Consider the following 20,995-nt stretch of genomic DNA (forward strand, 5'->3'; position numbering starts at 1 on the left):
GGGGGTTGGAGGTGGCGGCTGCTGATTAGTGTGGGCCAGGTAGAGCCAGTGAAGCTGATCATTGAGGTGAATTGATGTGATTTCATGCTTTGTTTGCAAGATCACCCAGACCAAAAAGTGCAATAGAGAGTTTTTCTTTTTTCTCTTCAGCTTTTATGACGAAACCACTGACCACATCCATGTTTGTGACTGAGTTCGATTTGATACTTTTGTCAGAAAATATATTTGTGGTAGCTGCCATGATGCTCAAATTAAGAGGAGGAAAAATTCAGGAAGTTGTCTTAATGTTGGTGATCAGACCTGCTTCATGTCCTGCGGGTCTGGTTCTGGAGGGCTTAGGGCTCCTGTTGATCCTTAGAGCAACAAAACTGCTTGAGGCGAATTTCCCCCCAGCCTGTAGGAAAATGTTCGCTTTTATAAACTGTCCTCGGTTTTTAAAAGCATCAGCTAGGTTTGCAGTTTCATATAGTTCTGCATAAACTTACTGTTTTATTAAAGATTATAAAAATCACCGGGAGCTGATCTGTCACCATCAGTTAATGTAACAAATATCACCTTATGGTGCTCTCCAAAATAAATAGATACATTTTACATACAGTAACATACAGTTATTTGCATCTAAGAAAGAGTCGATTACATTGTAATTTGATCCCAGTTGTAAAACACTGCAGCCAAGTTATTTTGCCCGTTGGTAAAAGCATTTTCGAACTAAGCAAGCTCAGTCAATTGAGGCGCTGACTTTGCAGTAATGCCTCCTCCTGAGCAAGTGTGTAGTGACAGTGGACAGTTGACTGCATCAGCTTTTCAGCAATCCTGCATAATGAGCATGCATGTGGTGACGGTTGAAAGGAAAACTCCTTTTGCAAACGGCGGCAGGTGAATTACTGCAGAAAAACTAGAGCATAAAGATTTGAATGCATACGCGTCCTTGCAAAAGTAGACATTGGGATCCTGATGTGACCCCAACAAGCAAAAGAATGTCTGCCTTGGCTTTGAAATTTTATTGTTTCTTTACTTAATGACTTGGCTGCATTTCCTCACTTCCTTATCCTCGAAAATCATATATCACTTTTTAATTGTTTGTCTCCTTAGTTTGATCTTTTCTAGAATGTTTAGCTTTGGTAAAGCATTTTTATACTTGTCTGCATAAAAAGTTTGTTGTAAAAAATAAAGTTTCACTGAATACAGGTTTACTGAGAGCCACTGGTTACATCTCCTCCTCTTTTCTTTTTTCTCCAGGATCATCAGAACAAAGGTCCAGCAGCCTTTCCATCCATCTCCTGATGGATCATCGCTTTCAACACCCGGTCATACAATAGGTAAAGAAATGCCATCTTAGAACCTGCACATTCATTTTCATACATTTTTTAGCAAAAATTGTAAAATGAGTGATGGAGATCATTTATAAAACATTAACTTACATCTTCAACTTCACATTTGAAATCGGTACATTCCATGATTAACGGAAAGACGGAAAACAATTTCCGTATACAAACTGGGGAACATTTCTAAAACTAAAGGCCCGTTTGCCTGTTCAGTTCTGAAAAAAGCTAATCTTTTACCGTCAGTATGTAAAAACTCCAGGAAAAAAAGCGAATTTACAGTCAGAATAATTTTTAATATAAAAAAAATGAAACTTAGTATTTCTAAACGCTCTATCTCTTTAACTAAGATTGTACTTTTCTAAAAACCTGCTTTATCAAACCAGATACTTGTCTTCTATCCTCTGGAGGAAGTTTAAGGTGACACCTTAAATGTCATAAAATATTTTAAAGAAAAGTTATTTTTAAGAACAAGTTCAAGCAGCTATACAACACAAAACAATCTATACATCTTCATATTTTATAGAAAAGTCATAGTAAACAGTATGTTCTTTTCATGTAAACTTTTCTGACTTTTATTTCTTATATGGGTTTTGAAAGTGGTTTATAAATTGAAAAGTTACCGGACAACAGGGTTAGCTTTGAGCTGAACACAAAATAACTGGGAACAATTTGAAGATCAGTGTGTTTAATTCTGAGTGTGCGGTGTACCACAGGGGTGTGTGTAGGGACGAAAATGATGTGTATGTATGAATTGAAAAGGTATTTCAAATGTCAAAATATAATTTGTTATATTCGCTGATGGGTGGGTGAAAATGTACAGCAACTTCAAATTCATAAGACGTATTTAACAGACGTATTTTGTCACCGAAGCTTAAATCAAAGCAAAATTCATGGCATTGTGAAAGAGGAAGAGTACATGAGATCAAATTCCCAGGAGCTTTGACTAAAAAAGGTTGTAAAATGTGCTTGAAACCTCATATTAACCACATGCAAACACCTGTCTGAAAAAGCTAAACACACTATAAACCAGAAATCTGTTCTTTTGGTGTAACTGTCACTTAGTGGAGCTGTGGGAAAAAAAGACTTATAAAAGTTCATTACTTTATTAATAGTAACAAAAGAACCAAATTAGAACACCAAGGTTATGTTTACTCTGAGGATTAAACCGTTCTCTTACAGAGAAAGTGTTATAATTTAAGAGACACGTTCAATTTAAACACATAGCTCAATGCAATTAATGTCTTAGTTTGTTATGCTGTCTAATGAGTGTGTTTGTGGACTTGCATTTAGCTATGCATATTGGTCGATATTGACAGAAATTGATTGGTAAACTCAGTAGCCTGCACTAAAGAGGGGCAGGTTTACACTCCTTTTCAATCATGTAAATTGAGTGAATAGATGTGACAGCTTCATCTCGGTTGTTGCATTTGTTTACATTTAAACGTTCAAAATAAGACGTCAGTCAGTGAATTTTCTTTCTTTCCTTTCCCACAGTACCAAACACAGCTTCCCCACCTGTAACCAGCGCCTCCAACGACCCTGCGGGATCCTACTCCATAAACGGGATTTTGGGTATTCCTCGATCCAACGGAGAGAAGAGAAAAAGAGACGACGGTAAGAGGGCCACGTTTAAGACTCGATAAATAAATAATGCCTAAAAAAGGGCTGACAGAAAGTTTTGCATTTCGAGTCGCTTTACCCTACAGACTCCTCTTTGCTGAGCTTGCATTAAAAGCCTGCCTCAGTTTCGAGTGTGACCCCTATAAAACACCTGAGTCTGGACTCCGTTACACCGCTGTGTCAACCTGCCAACGAGTCTTTTGATTTGAAGACACGACCTCCGCTGTTGTCTCCTGCAATTAATCTTTATGGAAGTGATTAAAGGGCTTTAGATAATTACATGTCAAGATGATGTAGCCAACCACCCAGGTCAGTCAAGAAAGCTGCTGTAGCTCTGAGAAGAGCTGTTCAACCTCCCCCATCCCCTCACCGCCCAACAACCAAAAGTAGCTTCATTTCTTCTGCTGGGTTGGTGGGTATAAGGAGGCCTGAGGCGATATAGATTATTGGTTCTGTAAGCAATAGGCCTCCCTAATGTCACTACATAAGAAGCTGATGAGAATGGCTAAACAGATGCAGCCGAGTTAGAAGGCATGCATGGGTACGGAGCAGTTATCTCAAACAGGGTGGGGAATGAGTGCCTTATTTCTGCAGTTCTCCTGAATGAGAGCTAATCAGAGCTCGGCGGCAGTTTACATAGCGTCTTTCTTTGTTCTGGCGTTTGTCGGAGCGGTGGGGGGGTGGTGGTGGAAGGAGAGGTTTGTGGGATATTGAGTGGAATTGATGTTTTATGTGCGTGTGGGGAGGGTAGGGATGACTAATGACCTGTCAGAGGTAGATTTCCTGGCAAAGATATAAAAACCAGCATGACGTGGACATGGCAAATGACATAATCAAGTCTTTTCCCTGTAAGAGATGCAATCGCGGGGGCATAATGCAAACGTCTGGTGTTTTCTGGAGGTTCATTTTCAGTCGTTCGAAGACCCTCTCGTATTAGCCGGGGTGTAATGTCTAGTCACCGAATGATAAAATGCGGGCATTTCTATGCAGATTGCTACTGAAGGGCAAAGAGGTATTAAAGGGCATGCAGGGGAATAAGCAGCGTGTTTGAGGGGAGAAAGGCAGGGCTCTTTTTTCTTTTTTTGCTGAGGTCTTCCAGCTGACAGCGCCATGTTTCTGCAGCTATTCAGCCTCAAATGATTCCCCTGATGTGTTGCCATCTCCATGATTTAGGTGCTCGGCCAGCGTTACGATGAAAGAGAAGAGAGCTGTGCGGTGGGTGTGTGTGGAAGGGTCTGTGTTTGTGTCAGGGCAGGACTCGCTCTGAGAGGGGTGAGGGAGTTTTTGGTTTTTATATATATTTGTACTCCCTCAGTGCCTGGCCTGGTGTCTACCTGAAACCACAGGGTTCACAGACACTTTATCTCTCCCCAACATAAACTTCAGATCTTGGCCAAACACACAAACGTACACACACGCATACACACGCGGTTGCAAAAGGAATGTCTTGCCTTGGGCCACAGTTTGTAGGAATAGTATATTACACAAGGTGCTACCCTGTAGACACAATCGTCCTGTTGCTCTTTTTTCTTAAAGAGCACCTCACCAAAAAGAAATAATAATAATAAAAAAAGGAAAATGCAAAATTGAAATATTTCTATTAGGGAGATGACAGCATGTTTAGGATTTTTGCTGTGATAAACAGTCATTTCTTGAGTGATTTCTCTTATAAAGGTTGTTTAATATTTTTTATTGTTTGCTTTTGTGTGCCGGTGGGAATCAACAGTAGCCTGCATTCACTCTTAAAAATGCAGCAACTCAGCTTAAACAATGAACGCAATTATTTGCAGGAACTATTTTAGGCAATTTTCAACCATTAAGCTCCTAAATTCATTTATCTGGCAGTATAATTATGTTTCTAAATAACTTCAAGCTTAATCATGTTGAGCCAATGTCATTTTAAGTTTCTTTTAAATATTACCAACTTACTAATTGAAATGAGAGTAAATATGAAGTCTGATTAAAGTTTTTCTCTTACACTGTTTATTACAATCTGGCAGTAATATTGCCAATACACTTATGGATTCTGCACAAATTTCCATCCTTATTTTCAGTATTATGATTTACATTTAAATTTTTTTTTTTACAGTTTTTACAGACTTTTAGGATTTATATTTCTTTAATCAAGATGGGCTGGTTAATTCTTTTAGTCTCTGTAGGTCACAATCTCCAAAGTTTCTTTGTTTTAGGTGAAATATTTTGCATGTTTTTACAAGGTTTTTTAAGAAGCATAGCATCACAAAAGGCAGCTGCTAGTATCATCTACCTGTTTATGGTGCCCCGATTCTTCTACGAAGAAAATAGTTATATTCAATAAATTAGAATGCTAGAAATGTTCATGTATTTTTAGAACTCAATTCACTAAGTAAAATGCACTATATATCGCACATAGACTAATGTTTTCAAGCTTTTATTTCTGATGATTTTCTGCTTACAGCTAATGAAAACATGACATCTATGATTAGCATTTTACCAGATATTAATAGAAATCCTGCCTGCTGACAGGTTGTTTTCAAAACAAGCCTAATCCGAACGGATTTTGTAATTTATTGCATGTGACTACGTCCCGCAAAAAAAAAAAAAAAAGCAGCTGCATTTGGGAATTCCCAAAACTCACTGTTAAGAGAGAGAGAGAAAGAAAAAAAATGCCTTCAGTCTTATTGCTGTGCTTGGTTGTTAGTTTTATCGTGTTTTCACGATGGCTTGTTTGCTATTTAGACATATTTTGCCTCGCTCAGTAGGCTGTAGTCTATACTGAGTTAATGCTTGGATTAAATTTCCTCACAGTGCAGTAGCTTCCCTGAGCCCTATTTAAGTTGGTAAGCCTCATGATTATTATGGCACAAGCAGTCATTATCAAAGGATGGAAACACGAACAAAAAAAAAACAAAAAAAAACAAACGGAGGGAAAGGAGGGAGGGGAAAGAGAAAGGGAACAGGGATGGGGAGAGCAACACAAGCTCCAGTGAAATGGATTGGCTGTGGAGCTTTCAGTATTTGTTTTAGGCCGTGACTGTGGCTCTCTGCCAAGCAGGCAGACAGCTCCTAAGTTTCCAAGTCAGCAGTGCCCTTAAAAAAGGCCCCCCCGCCCCATTACAGGAAAGATGTAGAGATAATGTAGTGTGACACACGTTATGTACACTGGGTCTCTGCTAGAAGAGCTTCAGGGACACAGGTGTCATAAGAGCCATTAATCTACCATTGTCACGTGTTATTGCAAATTAAAAGCACCGTGTTACAGTTGGCAGCTATTGTTGCGAGCGGACAGGGAGCGGGAACGCGAGCGAGACCCCTGGAGACGGTGGCCAGCCTTTGGGGTGAACACGGCTGTCCGAACCTTTTACAAATTGACACGTATTAGAATTCACAATTCTGCAGAGAAAAGCTATTACCTCTCAGATTAACACCCAAGTAGCTTTCCACCACCCCCATTGATTTTGACTCTGTTTGCTTTGGGGAAAAAAGCTCAAGCTGTGTTTTACTGAGGAACGCAAAGACGATTTGTCAGTATTTAGAAACAAATTTAATTCATGACTTTTTCATTCACAGTATCAAACCACCTGAGCACACAGCAAATATGAAGTCATAGGTGGGTTTTGCATAAATGGCACCCAGATAGACTGATTAGAATATTATAAATTGATTTGAGTCTGTGACCCGGCGAGGATAAACGGGCCGATGGTCGGTTGGACGGATGGATATAAATTTGAGATATGTATTATGGGGGAAAACTGCTTTTTTTATTTATTGCTTTCATAAATAAAGATTCTACAAGCGTAATCAGCGTAGAATCTGACGCAGGTTCGACTGAACCAACCCGATCTAAGAATTTTCAAATCTGAATCAGATTTTCCAAATATTATTAAATGCAATCCAGTTTCACTCCAGAAAAAATAAAGAAAAATGTCTCTTTACTTTAGCAAAGACTCAGAAGGAATCAAAAGCAGCAAACCAAAGACCAGCAGCTCAGTCAGGCAGGTTTTGACAACAGGAACTGATTGTGTCTCTATTGCCTAACCTAAGCAGGGTTTCCAAGTCCAGTCCTCCAGACGTGCCGTCCTGTTTCTTTTGAATGCATTCCTTCTCCAACACCACTGAACTAAATGGAATGAATTCCCTCATCACCTGTCATTCAGCTCTATAGGTATGGAGCTGAAAGCCATTTATTTGATTTAGGAGGGTTGGAGACGAATGCATCTTGAAGCTGGAAGTCCAGTCTCTCTCAGAGACTGGACTTTGATCTCACAAGTATTCAAAATGGTCAGTTTTTTTTTTCAGATAATCATAACTTTTAACGTCATACAGAATCTGGAATTAGCTATGTGGTTTTTTTTTCTTGCAATATCTGCATAAAAATCCCACGACATAATGACACCAACAGGAAGAGGAATCTTTTTTTTTCTTTTCTTGTCATTTAGTCACAAACCTTTTTTTTTGTTTTTTTTTTTACAAATGTGGAATATGTCATTCAGAAAATGTTGTCTGCAATCTGAAAATAAAACAACGGGAAGAACTTGATAGGTCACGTTTTTGCGAAGGATTGGGTAGTTTCTGTGGCGCGGGACAAATGTTATTAAAGTGACTGTTTGTGTTGCAAAGGTCGCTGGACCCTGTTCTTGAACAACGGGTTTGAAAAATGATGGGAGCTTTACATTCCTTTCGAAGATAGTGTGTATTTCCCTAATGTAGAAATGCATGCTAGGAAAATAGGAACAAATTCCAGGAAAATAAGTTCCAGGAGAAAATATGTTTATGGCTGAATAATCAAAATTAGATTTTTTTTTCTCTCTGCCTATAGTGTCTGCTGCATGGTTGAGTCAAAATAGATAACATATTTTTTATTCTAAAGCTCTTTTACTATCGATGGTGGTCAGCCAGATCTGCTGTATTAAGAACTTCCAGTGAATAAAGTGACCAGAAACAAACGTCTGACATGAGCCTGACAAGCATGATTCTTTACTTCAGCCTTCTTGCTTCAGGTTGAGTTTCTTTTTATTCAATGTTTTTGATTCATGATCAAAACCCAGGCTGAAAAACGTCCCGATAAAGATAGTAAACATGCGATTCCAGAGCGGAGATAGCCACTGGCAGTCTGAATGTACATGACAGTGTGCTACGGTAAATGTTGAATTAATTATTTGTCATCTCTGAGTGTCACGTGGACTAAAACGATGGATCGGAGATGAGTGATGGAGCCGGGGCCTCCGTCACACCCTGTTCTGTTCACCAGCATCTGTTTTGGGGGGGAAGGAAGAATGCAGAAAGTCAGAGAGCAACAGGATGTCTGGACCTAAACACAACAATCCAAATTAGATTAATAAGCCGTTTAACTCCATTTTTTTTTTTTTTGCAGTTATTCCATTAGGCTCACTCCATAAAATGCACAAATCTACACATTTCTTTTTAGCTCATAGTTAGAGAAAAGCTGCAAATATTTGGGTTTTTGTTCATTAATTGAATTTCCATCAATCCACTGAGCAATTTGGTGCCCAGTCCTTAAAAACTAATTACAGATCTTTAGTGATGCAGAACAAACATTTTACATTCCACAGACAGTATTTCATTTGTGTTTACATAATCAAAACATTCAATTAGAAAAGCAAAATGCAGCTGAGTTCATCCAAATGGATGCAAATGAGTTTTAATTTGATTCCATTTAGCCCAGAATTGAATCGGGCAGGGAAATTATAGAGGTGTGTTATTGCAAAAAATGTATGTTGGTTTGTCGCCATGTCATTTGCAGAAACTATAGTGTTGGTCGGAGGGAAACGGAGACGGGAATTTGGAGAAAGTTTTCCATGGCTTCAGGATGTCAGCTCGACCTTCCAGCACTTTGAATGAAAACTTTAAGGCCTCCATTTTCGTTTAATCCTCTGCTCAACTCAGGCTTCTGAGAGCAAAGCGAGTTTTGTTTGGGGAGTCGCACAGACTCACACGAGTCCTCAGAGATGTGTTGGCTGAAGCTGCTCGCTGGGGGTCATGACCTTTGGGTGCCAAACCCGCAGAGAGGAGTCTGTCTTACGGAGCTGGCTATCTGATCCGCTGGAGGCTGCTTCCTCGTTACCAGAGTGTTAATGCAGACTGATGTCAGGATGAATATTATCACTCCGAGGGATAATCAATAAACGAGCAGAGAGAATGAACAGGCATGCAGCTCACACACACAGAGCCGCTGTGGTCAAAGGTTGTTATCACTGCTGCGCAATGGGCTCATTTTGGGGGTATGTCCAAACATTTGGTTTGACTTCCTGTTGTGAAAATCTGCACTGATGGACACTTTGTGGGGCTTTTCTTCTTTATATTTATCTTTTAAGGTTAATGTCCAAAATCTTGTGTCTCAGCTTAATTCAGAATAAAGGCAAAAACTAATAAAGCAGTATTTATAGTTTGATGAAAAAAAAAAACCGGCATCACTTTTTTGTTCAGGGCACCAAGACAGAATAGTTGTCACCACTGTTGCTGACTTGCAACAAGACGGTCCGGGAATTGAATCCAGGTCTTTCTGTCAGGAGTCTGCACGTCCTCCACATGCATGTGTAGGTTAACTAGGGCTACAGTGGTTTCCTCCTACAGCCAAATGCACATTAAGCGAACTCCCCTCATCAATAAACACGAGCTTCCTGGACCTTGCGGACAAGCAGCCTCCCCTAGTTATTCTATTTTTAGCAGAGCCGAACCACACTGTTCCACTCGGAGATATACAGCTTTGTATTAATGGAGCAACAACGTGCTGGCTTATTCACTTGACCAATCAGAGGAGGAGGAGAAGAAGAAAGGAGCCGAAAACGGGAAATTAAAACGGGAAATTATAAATGATTCCAAAATGAGAAACAGACAACCTTTCCTCACTCAGTTTCTGTAAAACAGTTGTTGTTGTTGTTTCTCTCCGTCTTCTTATTAATCTGATTATTTTTGTTTATCTGCCGTGTGTTTGACTGGGGTTATTATTCGACCGATGACTTATTCAGGATGCAAATACCAAGAAACTACCAGTTCGCTATGCCAAGATAATGTCAAAATATCACAGAAATATTATAATGCTGCTGCACAATTTGGTAGGGGAGTCTTTTATCTACTCAGTGTCATTAACAGAGTTGTCTCAGAACACTGCAGGTTTGTCAGAATTGATGAGGGCAGATTGGACTGTCCTCAGTTTGAATGGGAGGAAGAGTGTGCAGCTTGACCCAGGATGGCTCGTCGTGTGCGTGGGAAGTGGTGAATGACAAATATGGTTGTTGGGGGGGTGAGGGGCTGTATTGATCAGGTGCTGCGGCTCAGGCGAGCTGATGGAGAGTAATTAATGACTCTATTTGCTTTGGTCGAAAAGAGAACAACTGAGCTTGATAAAGTGACCAAGAGCAGCAGCAGCAGTAGTAACAGGTGAGTGGGATTCGTGTCAGAGTTGTTGTTTGCTTTTTATGTATGTTTGTAAAGACGTTACTAGGATTTGGTGGATATGTGGCCCTTTATTGCTGTTATGGACTCAAATTGCTGTTTTTGGGTGGTTTGGACCAGAGTGTCTTTTTTTTTTCATGATTTCAAATTACAACAGAGTCAGAATCCCTTTGTTGTCACTTCGTTCTGTTTAAGTTAACTGTCTAATAACTGTTAGTTGTTTATTTTTTAGATATTTTTTTATTTTATTTTCAAATGTGGAGGAATGACAGAGTTGCGAATCTTCTGCCTAAATGTACACCAGCCTTCTGTTGTTGGTTGAATCCAATCATCACAATAAATACCTGACATTTTTTTCTGCCAGGTAGTGAAAAAGGTGATTAAAAGACTCTTTAGGAATACATTTTCATAGTAAATACATACTCCTGTTTTTTTTTTTTTTTTTGAAGTTGAATGTCAGCCTCTGGCATATTAAAAAAGTTGGTAACACTTTATTTGAAGGGGGGTGAATGAGACTGTCATGACACTTTCATAAACAGGACATCATAACTGATATTAATTTGTTATAAAAGTATTACTGATTGCACTTTAAAAATTAGGTAACTTTATGTTATTAAAGGTAAAGTTTAAACAATAATGATTTATTGGTTAAGGTCAAGTTGTCATAACAAAGACATTTTGAATAATGTCAACTTTGTATTAAAAGTGTCATAATTTACTGAATGACGCTTCATGACAACAGTCATAAATATTCATGAAGGCTTATTCATGCTCATGACAGGTGTTATGTTTATGACAATGTCATGACAGTCTTTTTCACCCCCCTTTAAATAAAGTGTTACCAAAAAGTTTATGCTCTCTGAGAACAAGGAAACTGTCGTTTGGTTTTAAAGTCATATTCAACATTATAGTCTGGCGAAAGGTTTGCTGTGCTGTTACACCGTCTTGCATCATCCTGCCTTCTTATCCTCAAAAATGTAGTATACTTAAAAAAAACCCAAACGTGTTACTTAAAGACAAAAAATAACAACGCAGTCAAAGTGTAATGTATTCATTGCCAGGCATCACAGTCTGGTGCATCTAATCAAGAACTAAATCCTACCACTGTCACAGTAAAACAGAACTCTAAGCATAAAAGAATGTGAACATATTTTATTGTTTTGTGTTAAGTGATACTGCAGCACCATATAAAATACTCCACACCAAAGCAATGTAAGGCTTCGAGTTCCTACATATTTATTGTATAACACACCTTTAAAGTCAAGTGCTTGATGAGAGCTACCATTATGTTACACGCCAAAACTGAGTGAGCACCAGTAGCTGCATTTAGACAGCTTATTTGCGGACACTAACTGTGTGCAAGTCAGGTTTTTGTGCCTTTCTAATTCTGAACTTGGAAACAAATTTACCCATAAGGCAGTTCGACCGAGCAGATAGCACTTCTCTGCTGTGCTGATGCAGTTTGATTAGCCTGTACGTAGTGTTAAGTATGCATTTAGGAAAAATGCATTTAGTCCTGACCATATTTATGGATGTTTCTAAAAATCCCACGACAATAAGCAGCATTGTTTATGTCACACTTATTGCAAAATTCAAATGCAATCTGCTTAAAGCTAGAAGTAAATTTGAAGTAAAAGAAGAGAAGAACTGCTTGCACTACAAAAAAAAACAACTGCGGAGTTTAGAATTAATAGTTGACCATTAAATAATAAATGTATTTGACCATTCTCATGCAAACTATTATCTATTTTTACACTTTTCTCATGATGTTGAACTGTTTTCTTAAAAAGAGATAACTTTCTGTGGTGAACTTAATCAAACATGTTTTTGTCTTGTAGCCAGTAGGGGATTCAATTATTTTTATTAAGTTACTAGTATCAAAAAGCCAACTCACTCACAAGCGTGATGTATTATGCCTTCTGTGTCAGTGTTGTTGTGAGTTTGTTTCTGTTGTGTACTATCACAGTCGTGCAGGAAACAGAAAATGAACTGTTCTCCACAGTTAAAGGAACGCCAACTACAGTGGACCCTCGCGTATTTACCGTTCAGTATTCGGGAACGTAACTCCAAATTATTCATGGGTTTTATTTTTATTTTATCATACAGCATATCGAAAATATAATGCAGCTTGAGAAGCTCAAATTTCTTGCTCCAAGAAATTTGGAACAAGAAATTTGTTCCAAATTGCTGGTATTTGCAAAGCAGCCAATTCAGGAGCTGCTTTTTCCTCTTGCCACCGATTAGCTGAACCCCAAGAATGGAGATAAGAAAAACTATAGATGTTAACTTCTACAGAGGTAACAATATAGCTTCTAGTGTGTGTGTGTGTGTTACTGCATATTAAAGTATGTTTAGTCTTTGAAGTATTAAAATAGGCAAGAATTTGTGGATTTCCGCTATCCGCAGTAATGCAAAAATGTAAACTTTTCTCCTTTAACACCTGCTATTCAGTTGCGTTATTTTCACGTTTTTTCCTATGCAAACTGACTAAAGAACTACAGGAAATTGACACCGGTAAAGAAGAAAAGCTTCAAAGCAAGCATAAATCAATGATTCTGTGAAACTTTAGATAATCCAATAACAAAATGTTACTTTTTGCAACCAAACTGTTGCTAGAAAAACGATAGCTTCCGCATTTTGGCACTGTCAGCACAAATTTGTGTTTACACATTTGCAGATGCACTGACACACACTCCTTCTTCCACTCCATTTTGCAGCTCATCCATGTCCTTATTTTGGAGAGGCTTTCGAGGTTCATCTTTTGACCCCGGCAAAAGGTCACAGAGCCGGCTGGGAAGGCACTAACCCTCCTAAATTGGCGCTTTTGCACAGACAAGATTGATCAATTGAATTGTATGGCAGGGGGGGGGAAACGTGGGATTAAGTAGAGTATTATACGCACAACGAGTTGAGGCATGATGTTCATTTCGAGTTCATTTCTGCTCCCTCTTGCCACCAGATCAGGCAATCAATAGCTGGGCCTTGCATATCATATATCACCGCTCTCCCACTGAGGGAAGAACATAATCTGCAGCAAATTTAGAATGACAGATTTGTAAGGGAGCTGAAGCTTTCCTGGGATTCTGGGAGGAGACCTGCGCTGCAGCCACTGATGGGGGTGGCAGGGTCTGTGAAAGGACTGTCTGTAAAAACGTTTTAAAGATTTGCACACAGCGATAAAAGCTAAGGCATCCTCCTCCGAACAGCCAGGTAATCAGGTCAGCAGTGGAGGGAAAATTCCCATGTTTGGAGAGCAGGGATGATTGAACTAGACTGTGCCGTTTTATTCAGCCTCTTGTCCTCTGCCTCTGCTTCCAAATGGAAGTGCATTCGCAAAGAGAATAAAAGCGTTATTGAATTGTAAAAGGGTGATTGTACTTTAAAAAGCCACTTGATTTTAACATACATTGGGCTTTTTCCAGGTGGGGAAAGGAAGAATGAGAATCTCTGGCGGGAATGAAAGTGAAAAAAGAAAAATCACTGTAATGGGCTTACAGCCGCTTTAATCATTTCACACGCTTGCTTCAACGAGTGTATCTGTGCAAGTGATCCATCAATTACCAGAGGGATCTCAGATTATGATGCTGTTAATTTTGTGCAGATAAAAAAGAAGAAAAGAAAAAAAAAACTCGTGTCATGTAGCAACTGGCTCACAGCAGCCATTTAGGTGAAAAAAAAAGTCTTCTCTCTCTTGAGACACTTTTACAGTGGTACAAAACACATGAGGAGAATATAAAGTGCATTTAGCTTGAAGTGAAGGCCAGCTTCCCGGGGTCAGTGTCTCGAATGTTGCTCTCTCTTCTTGTAGATGGTTCAGATGGTTCTGGCCCAAACAGTGATTCTCAGGGTAGCGTGGAGAGTTTACGGAAGCACCTAAGGGCAGACGCCTTCACCCAGCAGCAGCTGGAAGCTTTGGACCGGGTCTTTGAGCGCCCCTCGTACCCCGACGTCTTCCCCACCTCGGATCATGTCAAACCGGAACAGGTTAGTAGCTTTTTTATTATTATTATTATTATTATTATTATTATTATTATTATTATTATTATTATTATTATTATTATTATTATTATTATTATTTTATTTTACAGTCACTCACAAAACTCATTCACACAAATTCCCAACTCCAGGAAGAACAGCTAATTAAAGAAATGGCTGAAAGTGGCTAAGCACAGGATTACAGTCCGAGCATGTATAATACTGAAGGGATCAGCAGGAAAACTCCCGCAGGTTATTGATTTTTTAATGAAAAACACATTCCTTGTACCTGCTGTAATTGAGAATAACAGTGAAGCAGCATCAAATTAATCAATATCTAGATTTTCTTGTGTTTTTTTTTACGCTTCTCACCTTTGTTGTTTACAATTCTGCATTATATGTTTATTTGTAGAGATGAAGCATGCGCCAGGATGAGACTCTCGTGGTATAACTTTTAATAAAAATACCATCGCTATGCAATATTTAAATGTAGATTTATAATGTTTTCTATATTTAAGGAAAAATTTAACATAAACACCCATTAAATGTAGATCACTTCAAATCTAATTTCAGTTAATACATGCTTAATTTGATAAGATCTAGTATAATGCAATCTTATTATACATTTATATTCAAATACAAACATTCCAATACAATCTTGCTTATATCACAGTACAGTCAAAGTAAGTTGATTGTTTCTAGAAAAGCTCAACTGTATGTGTCAAATAATAGAAGTATTTGGCGACAGTAGAGAGGAATGACTCCTCTTTTAACAGGAAGTAGATTCAGGCTCAGTAGGGGCGGCCATCTTCCATAATAATATGAGGCTCAAGAGGACAGAAAGTGAATACAGACCAAAATAAAATTAACTGCTCTTTATTAACCAGCTCAAGTATGACGAGTTGTTATTTGATCGTAAATTAATGGATACTTAACAGGCGGGTCGCTGACATATTTTTTCATCACAATCAGAATCATCTTTATTGGCCAGGTTTAGCCGTGGTCCCCTTTGCTCGTGACGTATGGATATTTTAAATATCAATATATAAACTTAGTGGGAATTAAAATATATATTTTTATGATGAATTTGCATGTGTGCAGTATTATGACAGAAGAATAAAACAAGTTAAATGAATTCAAATGCTAATAAAATTGAAGCATGTAAAAAATTCTGGGGATTTTTTGACAAAATAAATATTTCTTTTTTGACTGGATTTTTAGTTTGAACATGTTAAACGTCTGCCATGTATGATCAACATGTATGTTTATGAGGTAAACAAACATCCACTGCCAGTGCTTGTAAGTTTGGATAAGTTTTTTCAGAAACATACACCAAAACTAGATTTTTGTGTGCTTGATGGCTTTTTTGTCTTTTTTTTTTTTTTTTTTTTTGAAAAATGCCAGAATATTTTGTGGAGATTTGGGAAAGTACACATAAAGGTTGGTTTTATACTTGACAACCAAACACCAAAACATTGTATTTGAAAGATAAAGGCTGCTCTAGCGCAACCATGTCCCAGTGAATAATTTTATTTATTTATTTATTTATTTATTTATTTATTTATTTATTTATTTATTTATTTATTTATTTATTTATTTATTTATTTATTTTTCTTTATCATCAAACCAAGGGTTAATTATTTTTTTTTAGCCTGAGCTAACATGAGCAGCCTTGCTTATCCTCACTATCTAAAGTGAAATATGCTGGCCAGAAAACCATGCAAGTAGGAATTATTAAACGTTAGCGATGGTTGTGTGATCAAGACACAATGGGTGTAATTTCTCCAAAAACAAAGATCAGTAGCTATTTGTTACATGTCCTGAAACAAAAGTAGCACCCCACTGCTTTCGTGGTCAAATTTGTTAGCAAAGGAAAATAGTTTTAGCTTCCTTTTAGACAGCTGACATACCAATGTTTAGAGAAGTGTAACACTGGATAACTCTACTTTCCAAACAGCATCAGAAAAGGACTTCAAACTTTTCGAAGCCTTTAATTTTAGGCATTTTGAAGCTGCACCTTTGTAAAACATTGGCATACAATGGTAAAGGTTGCTGCCCTATGACTAGCATACAATCGTCATGGCATGACTGCCTGGAAATTGCAAACAGCATCCAACAATTCAACATGAAAACCATACTCTTATTTGTAGAGAAAATTAATTGGCATTTGCAAAACTGCAAACCCCACACACAACAAGACGACAATCAAATACCACCTTTTATTAAAAGCTCTGGGCTTATTACCATGGATAACCTTTATTTACTGTGCTTTCATTATACTATTAAATAACAAGAGACGATTAATTTCTCCCCCCGCCACCCTAAAGTACAAGTCAGACCCATAAAGCAAAAAGCAGTCCCCTAATTGAGTTCATTTTAATTTCTCTCCAATCGGGGCGAATTACGCAGGTGATAAATCAGTGGGACAGGCCTCACCTCCAGAAGAAGGCCTAATTTGCAGCTAATTACAAAACTGATTCCTACTGGAAGATCAATACCAAAACGAATTGGAAATGACTTGCAATCACAAAGAGCGTCAGGGAGAGTATTAAAAGGCAGGGGGGGCGGGGGGGGGACTAGACCAGGAAAAAGAAGAGGAGTAAGTGAGGAAAAAAAAGAAAAAGAAAGGAGGCATAGAAATAGTCCAGAAAAATCAGCTTTAATTTACTGCAATATTAATCAGAGCACTTTCCCCCTTTCATGGGTGCCTCATGTTTTGTTTTTTCTCTTTTTTGTTTTTTTTTTTCCTCCTGGAAAATGCGGCCCTATTAGCCACTGTCTGGGTTCTGTAGCACGGAGCATTAAAAACCCATTCTGGAGATGCAAAACTCAATGGATGCACCCCTCCCACACTTCTGCTAGCCATTTGGTCGTCCCTTTCAGACCCATCTTTTCACTTCTCTCCCTCCTGCCCTTTATCTGCATGATAAAACGTCTGTGTGGCGTCTGAAGCCGGCGTGAATACAGGAAAACATCCGACATTGTGCCAGCGAACAGTTGTAGCAGACAATTAGAGTTTATCTGTGATAGTGACAGACAAGAACAGGGTCATGGGCATCCCCCCCTCTGGGACCCCGGCCCACCGAACCACTTTGGAAAAAAACATTGTCAACACTCAGTCTCATCTCATTAAAAAGAAAAAAAAAAACTCTGCCAGCATCTGGTGTTGGTGTCCTTTTGCCTTGCTTGAAAAAAATAGAGAAAAATCAGTTATTATGTTTTTATATTAATAACTTTTTGACAGTTTGATTAAATAAAATGGAACTTTCCGCTTTAACAGAGTGAAGGTAATTGATTTTTAATTTCAAAACGAAAAATGTTGAGAACGTTTGAGATGTTGATAATTTGCACTCGCAGTAGAAGTCGGTGTTAATACTGTTTTGAACCAACATGGAACATTTTTCATCAAACATTGTGCATTTTTGCAAAACTATACATAATTAAAACTTTAAACTTAAAACAAACTAAATACTGACTTTCAAGAAAAGCATATTTTATCCGCGGAGAGAGCTAAGCCCACGGCAGCGTGCATTGAGACTAATTAGTTTAAAATTCCAGTCTTTTTTTTATAAACCACATTAAAAATGATATTATTAAAAAAAAAACACACACAAACAGTTGGGTAAAAAACTGAAGTCAAGTCATCCTGTAATTTAGTTTCCACTACATTGCCAACAAAACTAACACAAAAGTCATGTATGTGACTTTTACTTAAAAAAGGTTTAGACTCATCATTTAAAGCAACAAACTGAATAATAAAGAAAAACTGAAATGTATTTTTGTTTTTTTACCTTGACCATGTGGTGTTTCTGAAACAATCTGCTAGAAACTTTGACAGTTTACACACTAAACCACATATATTCAATATGAAACAAACAAACAAACCAACCAGAATGGATGAAGCGCATCGTCTACTTTTCTGTAACTTGCTTCTGCCTGATCAACGAGAGTAAATCAAAAGATGTGCATGTGGTTCTCTTATGAGTTTTAGACTCCAAATTAAAAGCAACAAGCTAAAGGAAAACAATGAATTGTGTTTTTTTTTTTTTCAAACAGGACCACATGGTGTGTCTGTAACAAAGCAGAACTGCTTTCTCCCTTGGCTGATCAGGGGTAGGACAGCAGTCAAGCACAAAGGGCCAGCTGACGCCTTGGCTTTTCACTCATCTCCAAATCCCACTTCCTCTCTCACACAATACCAAAATACATTCATGATATGCTTGAACTGCCACCCTGCAGAATGCACACCCAAGACACACACGTACACACACACACACGCACACGCACACACCCACGTACACACACACACACACACATAATGCGCCCCTCCAAATTTATACTCACACATGCCTGTGTGGAGTGCTTAATGGAGGAGGAGAAAAGGAGGATTTCCATGTCAGTATTGTTTGGTTGTGTAATGATTCAACTGTCCCTTTTTTTTTTTTTTTTTTTTTTTCCCAGGCTAATGAGTACTCGCTCCCTGTCCTGAATTCCAGCCTGGACGAAGTCAAGCCCAGTTTATCCTCTAGCGCCAACCCAGACCTGGGCCCCAGTGTGTCGCAAAGCTACCCTGTAGGTAAGATCAAGTGCCACATTAACAATATGCCGTTACAATGCCAAACTGAGAGGGCTGGAGCCGTAGAGATGCACCGATCTGAAAATTCGTGGCCGATTACCGGTTGGTGTGAAGATTTGACCTGCTGAAACTGATCTTAGTTGAGTCTGATTTTATTTTGTAAGGATATTAATACCGGAAGGAGGATACAAATGAAGCATATTCAATGAAAGTCAGAGGCTGAAAGCTCAAAGGAATAACACTGCAGTATTCTATCCGGTTTATCTGATATCTACTAAAATCTCTCTCGTTGTGGGAAACACCGTTCAATTTGAAACTTTTAACATTTTCTGTGCTTCATCTCACCTGATGTAAAACATCTGAGAACCTTCTTCACTAAGTATATCCACACTCGGGTGTTTTGTTTTCAGCTTCATCTATTAGCACTTTGTTTTGTACTGTTTTTTCTGTAATACTTCTAATATGTAGCAGTTATAACTTGGTATAGACTCAATTGCAGAACTTTTGTTTTTCTCTCGAAACGCTCGTTGAACCACATTACAGGAAAAGACTATCGTTTTCGCTTATCCACATGCTGGCAGACTTTTAAAACTCGCTCATCAGTTGGATGAGCTGATGTGGTGTGTTCACAGATTGGGGAAAAACATAGGAGTTTTCAGTTTCTGACAGGTCAATCTCTGATCAAACCGAAAATTGCCCGACAGTTCAGTCACCGGGCATTTTTTTTTTTTTTTCGGTGCATCTCTATTGAAAAAATAGAAAAGATGAATATGATGAATGCTGAGAAATGCTGTGTGACAATAAAGATGAACCAAAAAGTTAAGTGTGAAGGCTTTTTTTAACGCCGAGCTGAAAAATGCAGCAGTGGTGAGCTCAAATCTCAGCAGCAGTTCTCCGTCCTGTTTTTGCTGAGCAAGCAGGGCGTTAAGAAAGACTGGGAGCTTGTTCAGTCACCGCTGGACAAGGACCTTTGGGTGTCAGCATATCAGAACTATGACTGTGTATCAGAGCAAGGTCTCTGGGAAAAAAAAACGAAAAAAAAAAAAACGAGGCACTGTGGAGGACTGTCAGCTGCTCCTGTGATTTTTTTTTTCTTTTTTTTTTTTTCACGAGGAGGCAGTTTGTGTGGCTCAAAGCAGGAGTAATGTGCTTCGGTAAATACGCTCTGGCATTTCTGCCGCCTGACTCTAACACCATGATCATTTATTTCACCCTCCTGTCGCTCCTTTGCTCTGCTTCTTTCCCCTCCTCCTCCTCCTCCTCCCCGTCGCCGTCTCCTCTCCTTGTCACAGTTAATGACTGCCTGGCTAATTGAAATATTGTTCCGTTGTTGCAGTGTTATTACCAAGAAGAAGGTTAAGTTTACTGAAAGTTTACGATGACTGTCGGCGGCCCCGAGATTAATATACGGAGCTTTTATTAAAATTCATATAATTATGCAGCAGCTATCAAAGGCAATGAGTTCGGTGTGTGGTTGTGTGTGTAGGGGGGGGGGGGTGTGATTGAAAATTACAGCAGCCCTTCTTCTCAAATGATAGTCAGGCGGTCTTACAGGAAGAGAAAGAACGCTTTTCTCATTAATATGTGGGAGGTGGATTTCTCCCCTTGTGAGGTGGGGCCCTCCTAGGAAGAAAGCTGTATGTTTGTCCTTTGTGCATGGTCCTGCAGAAAGCAGGCCTGGGTCTGCAGGCAGCTTTGTTTGCACCTGGGATATTTTAGATGGCCTCTGCAGAAAGTCTCCTCTTACTGCTTCACCAGGTGCAAAGAGACAGGTAGAGGAGGGAAAAAAACCCAGAAGGCTGTGATCACATCAGCGTGCTGACCTGCTTTGGTATTTGTAAATACACCAGGGGAAATAAGTGTTGCGTATATATAAATATATAGCATTTCTCTCTGTGAATATATATTTTCTACAGTGCCGTTAGCTTGAAATTTACACCAGACGTCTGCAACTACCCAAGTAATCTACACATACAAAGGAATCAATATAAATGAGTCCACAAATCAAGCTGCGTTTAATAAAGCAGAGTGGCACAGTAATTATGAATTTAACTTGCTTTTATTTTTTTTTTATACAAATATAAAATGTTAATTTTTTTATACA

At 38.6% G+C, this 20,995-nt stretch overlaps 1 protein-coding gene across 6 annotated transcripts in view; it reads left to right on the forward strand.

Annotated features, from left to right (window-relative positions):
• pax2b (paired box 2b) overlaps nt 1-20,995 on the forward strand; it is a 39,709-nt gene that overhangs the window by 5,966 nt on the left and 12,748 nt on the right. For all 6 annotated transcript variants that reach the window (XM_008436885.2, XM_008436886.2, XM_008436887.2 and 3 more), the window contains exons 4-7: nt 1,240-1,319; nt 2,820-2,939; nt 14,149-14,324; nt 18,777-18,891. In XM_008436885.2, the coding sequence (XP_008435107.1) occupies nt 1,240-1,319; nt 2,820-2,939; nt 14,149-14,324; nt 18,777-18,891 (491 nt within the window). The remainder of the gene's footprint in view (nt 1-1,239; nt 1,320-2,819; nt 2,940-14,148; nt 14,325-18,776; nt 18,892-20,995) is intronic.

This window comes from Poecilia reticulata, linkage group LG19, assembly GCF_000633615.1.
Source record: "Poecilia reticulata strain Guanapo linkage group LG19, Guppy_female_1.0+MT, whole genome shotgun sequence".
Taxonomy (NCBI): domain Eukaryota; kingdom Metazoa; phylum Chordata; class Actinopteri; order Cyprinodontiformes; family Poeciliidae; genus Poecilia; species Poecilia reticulata.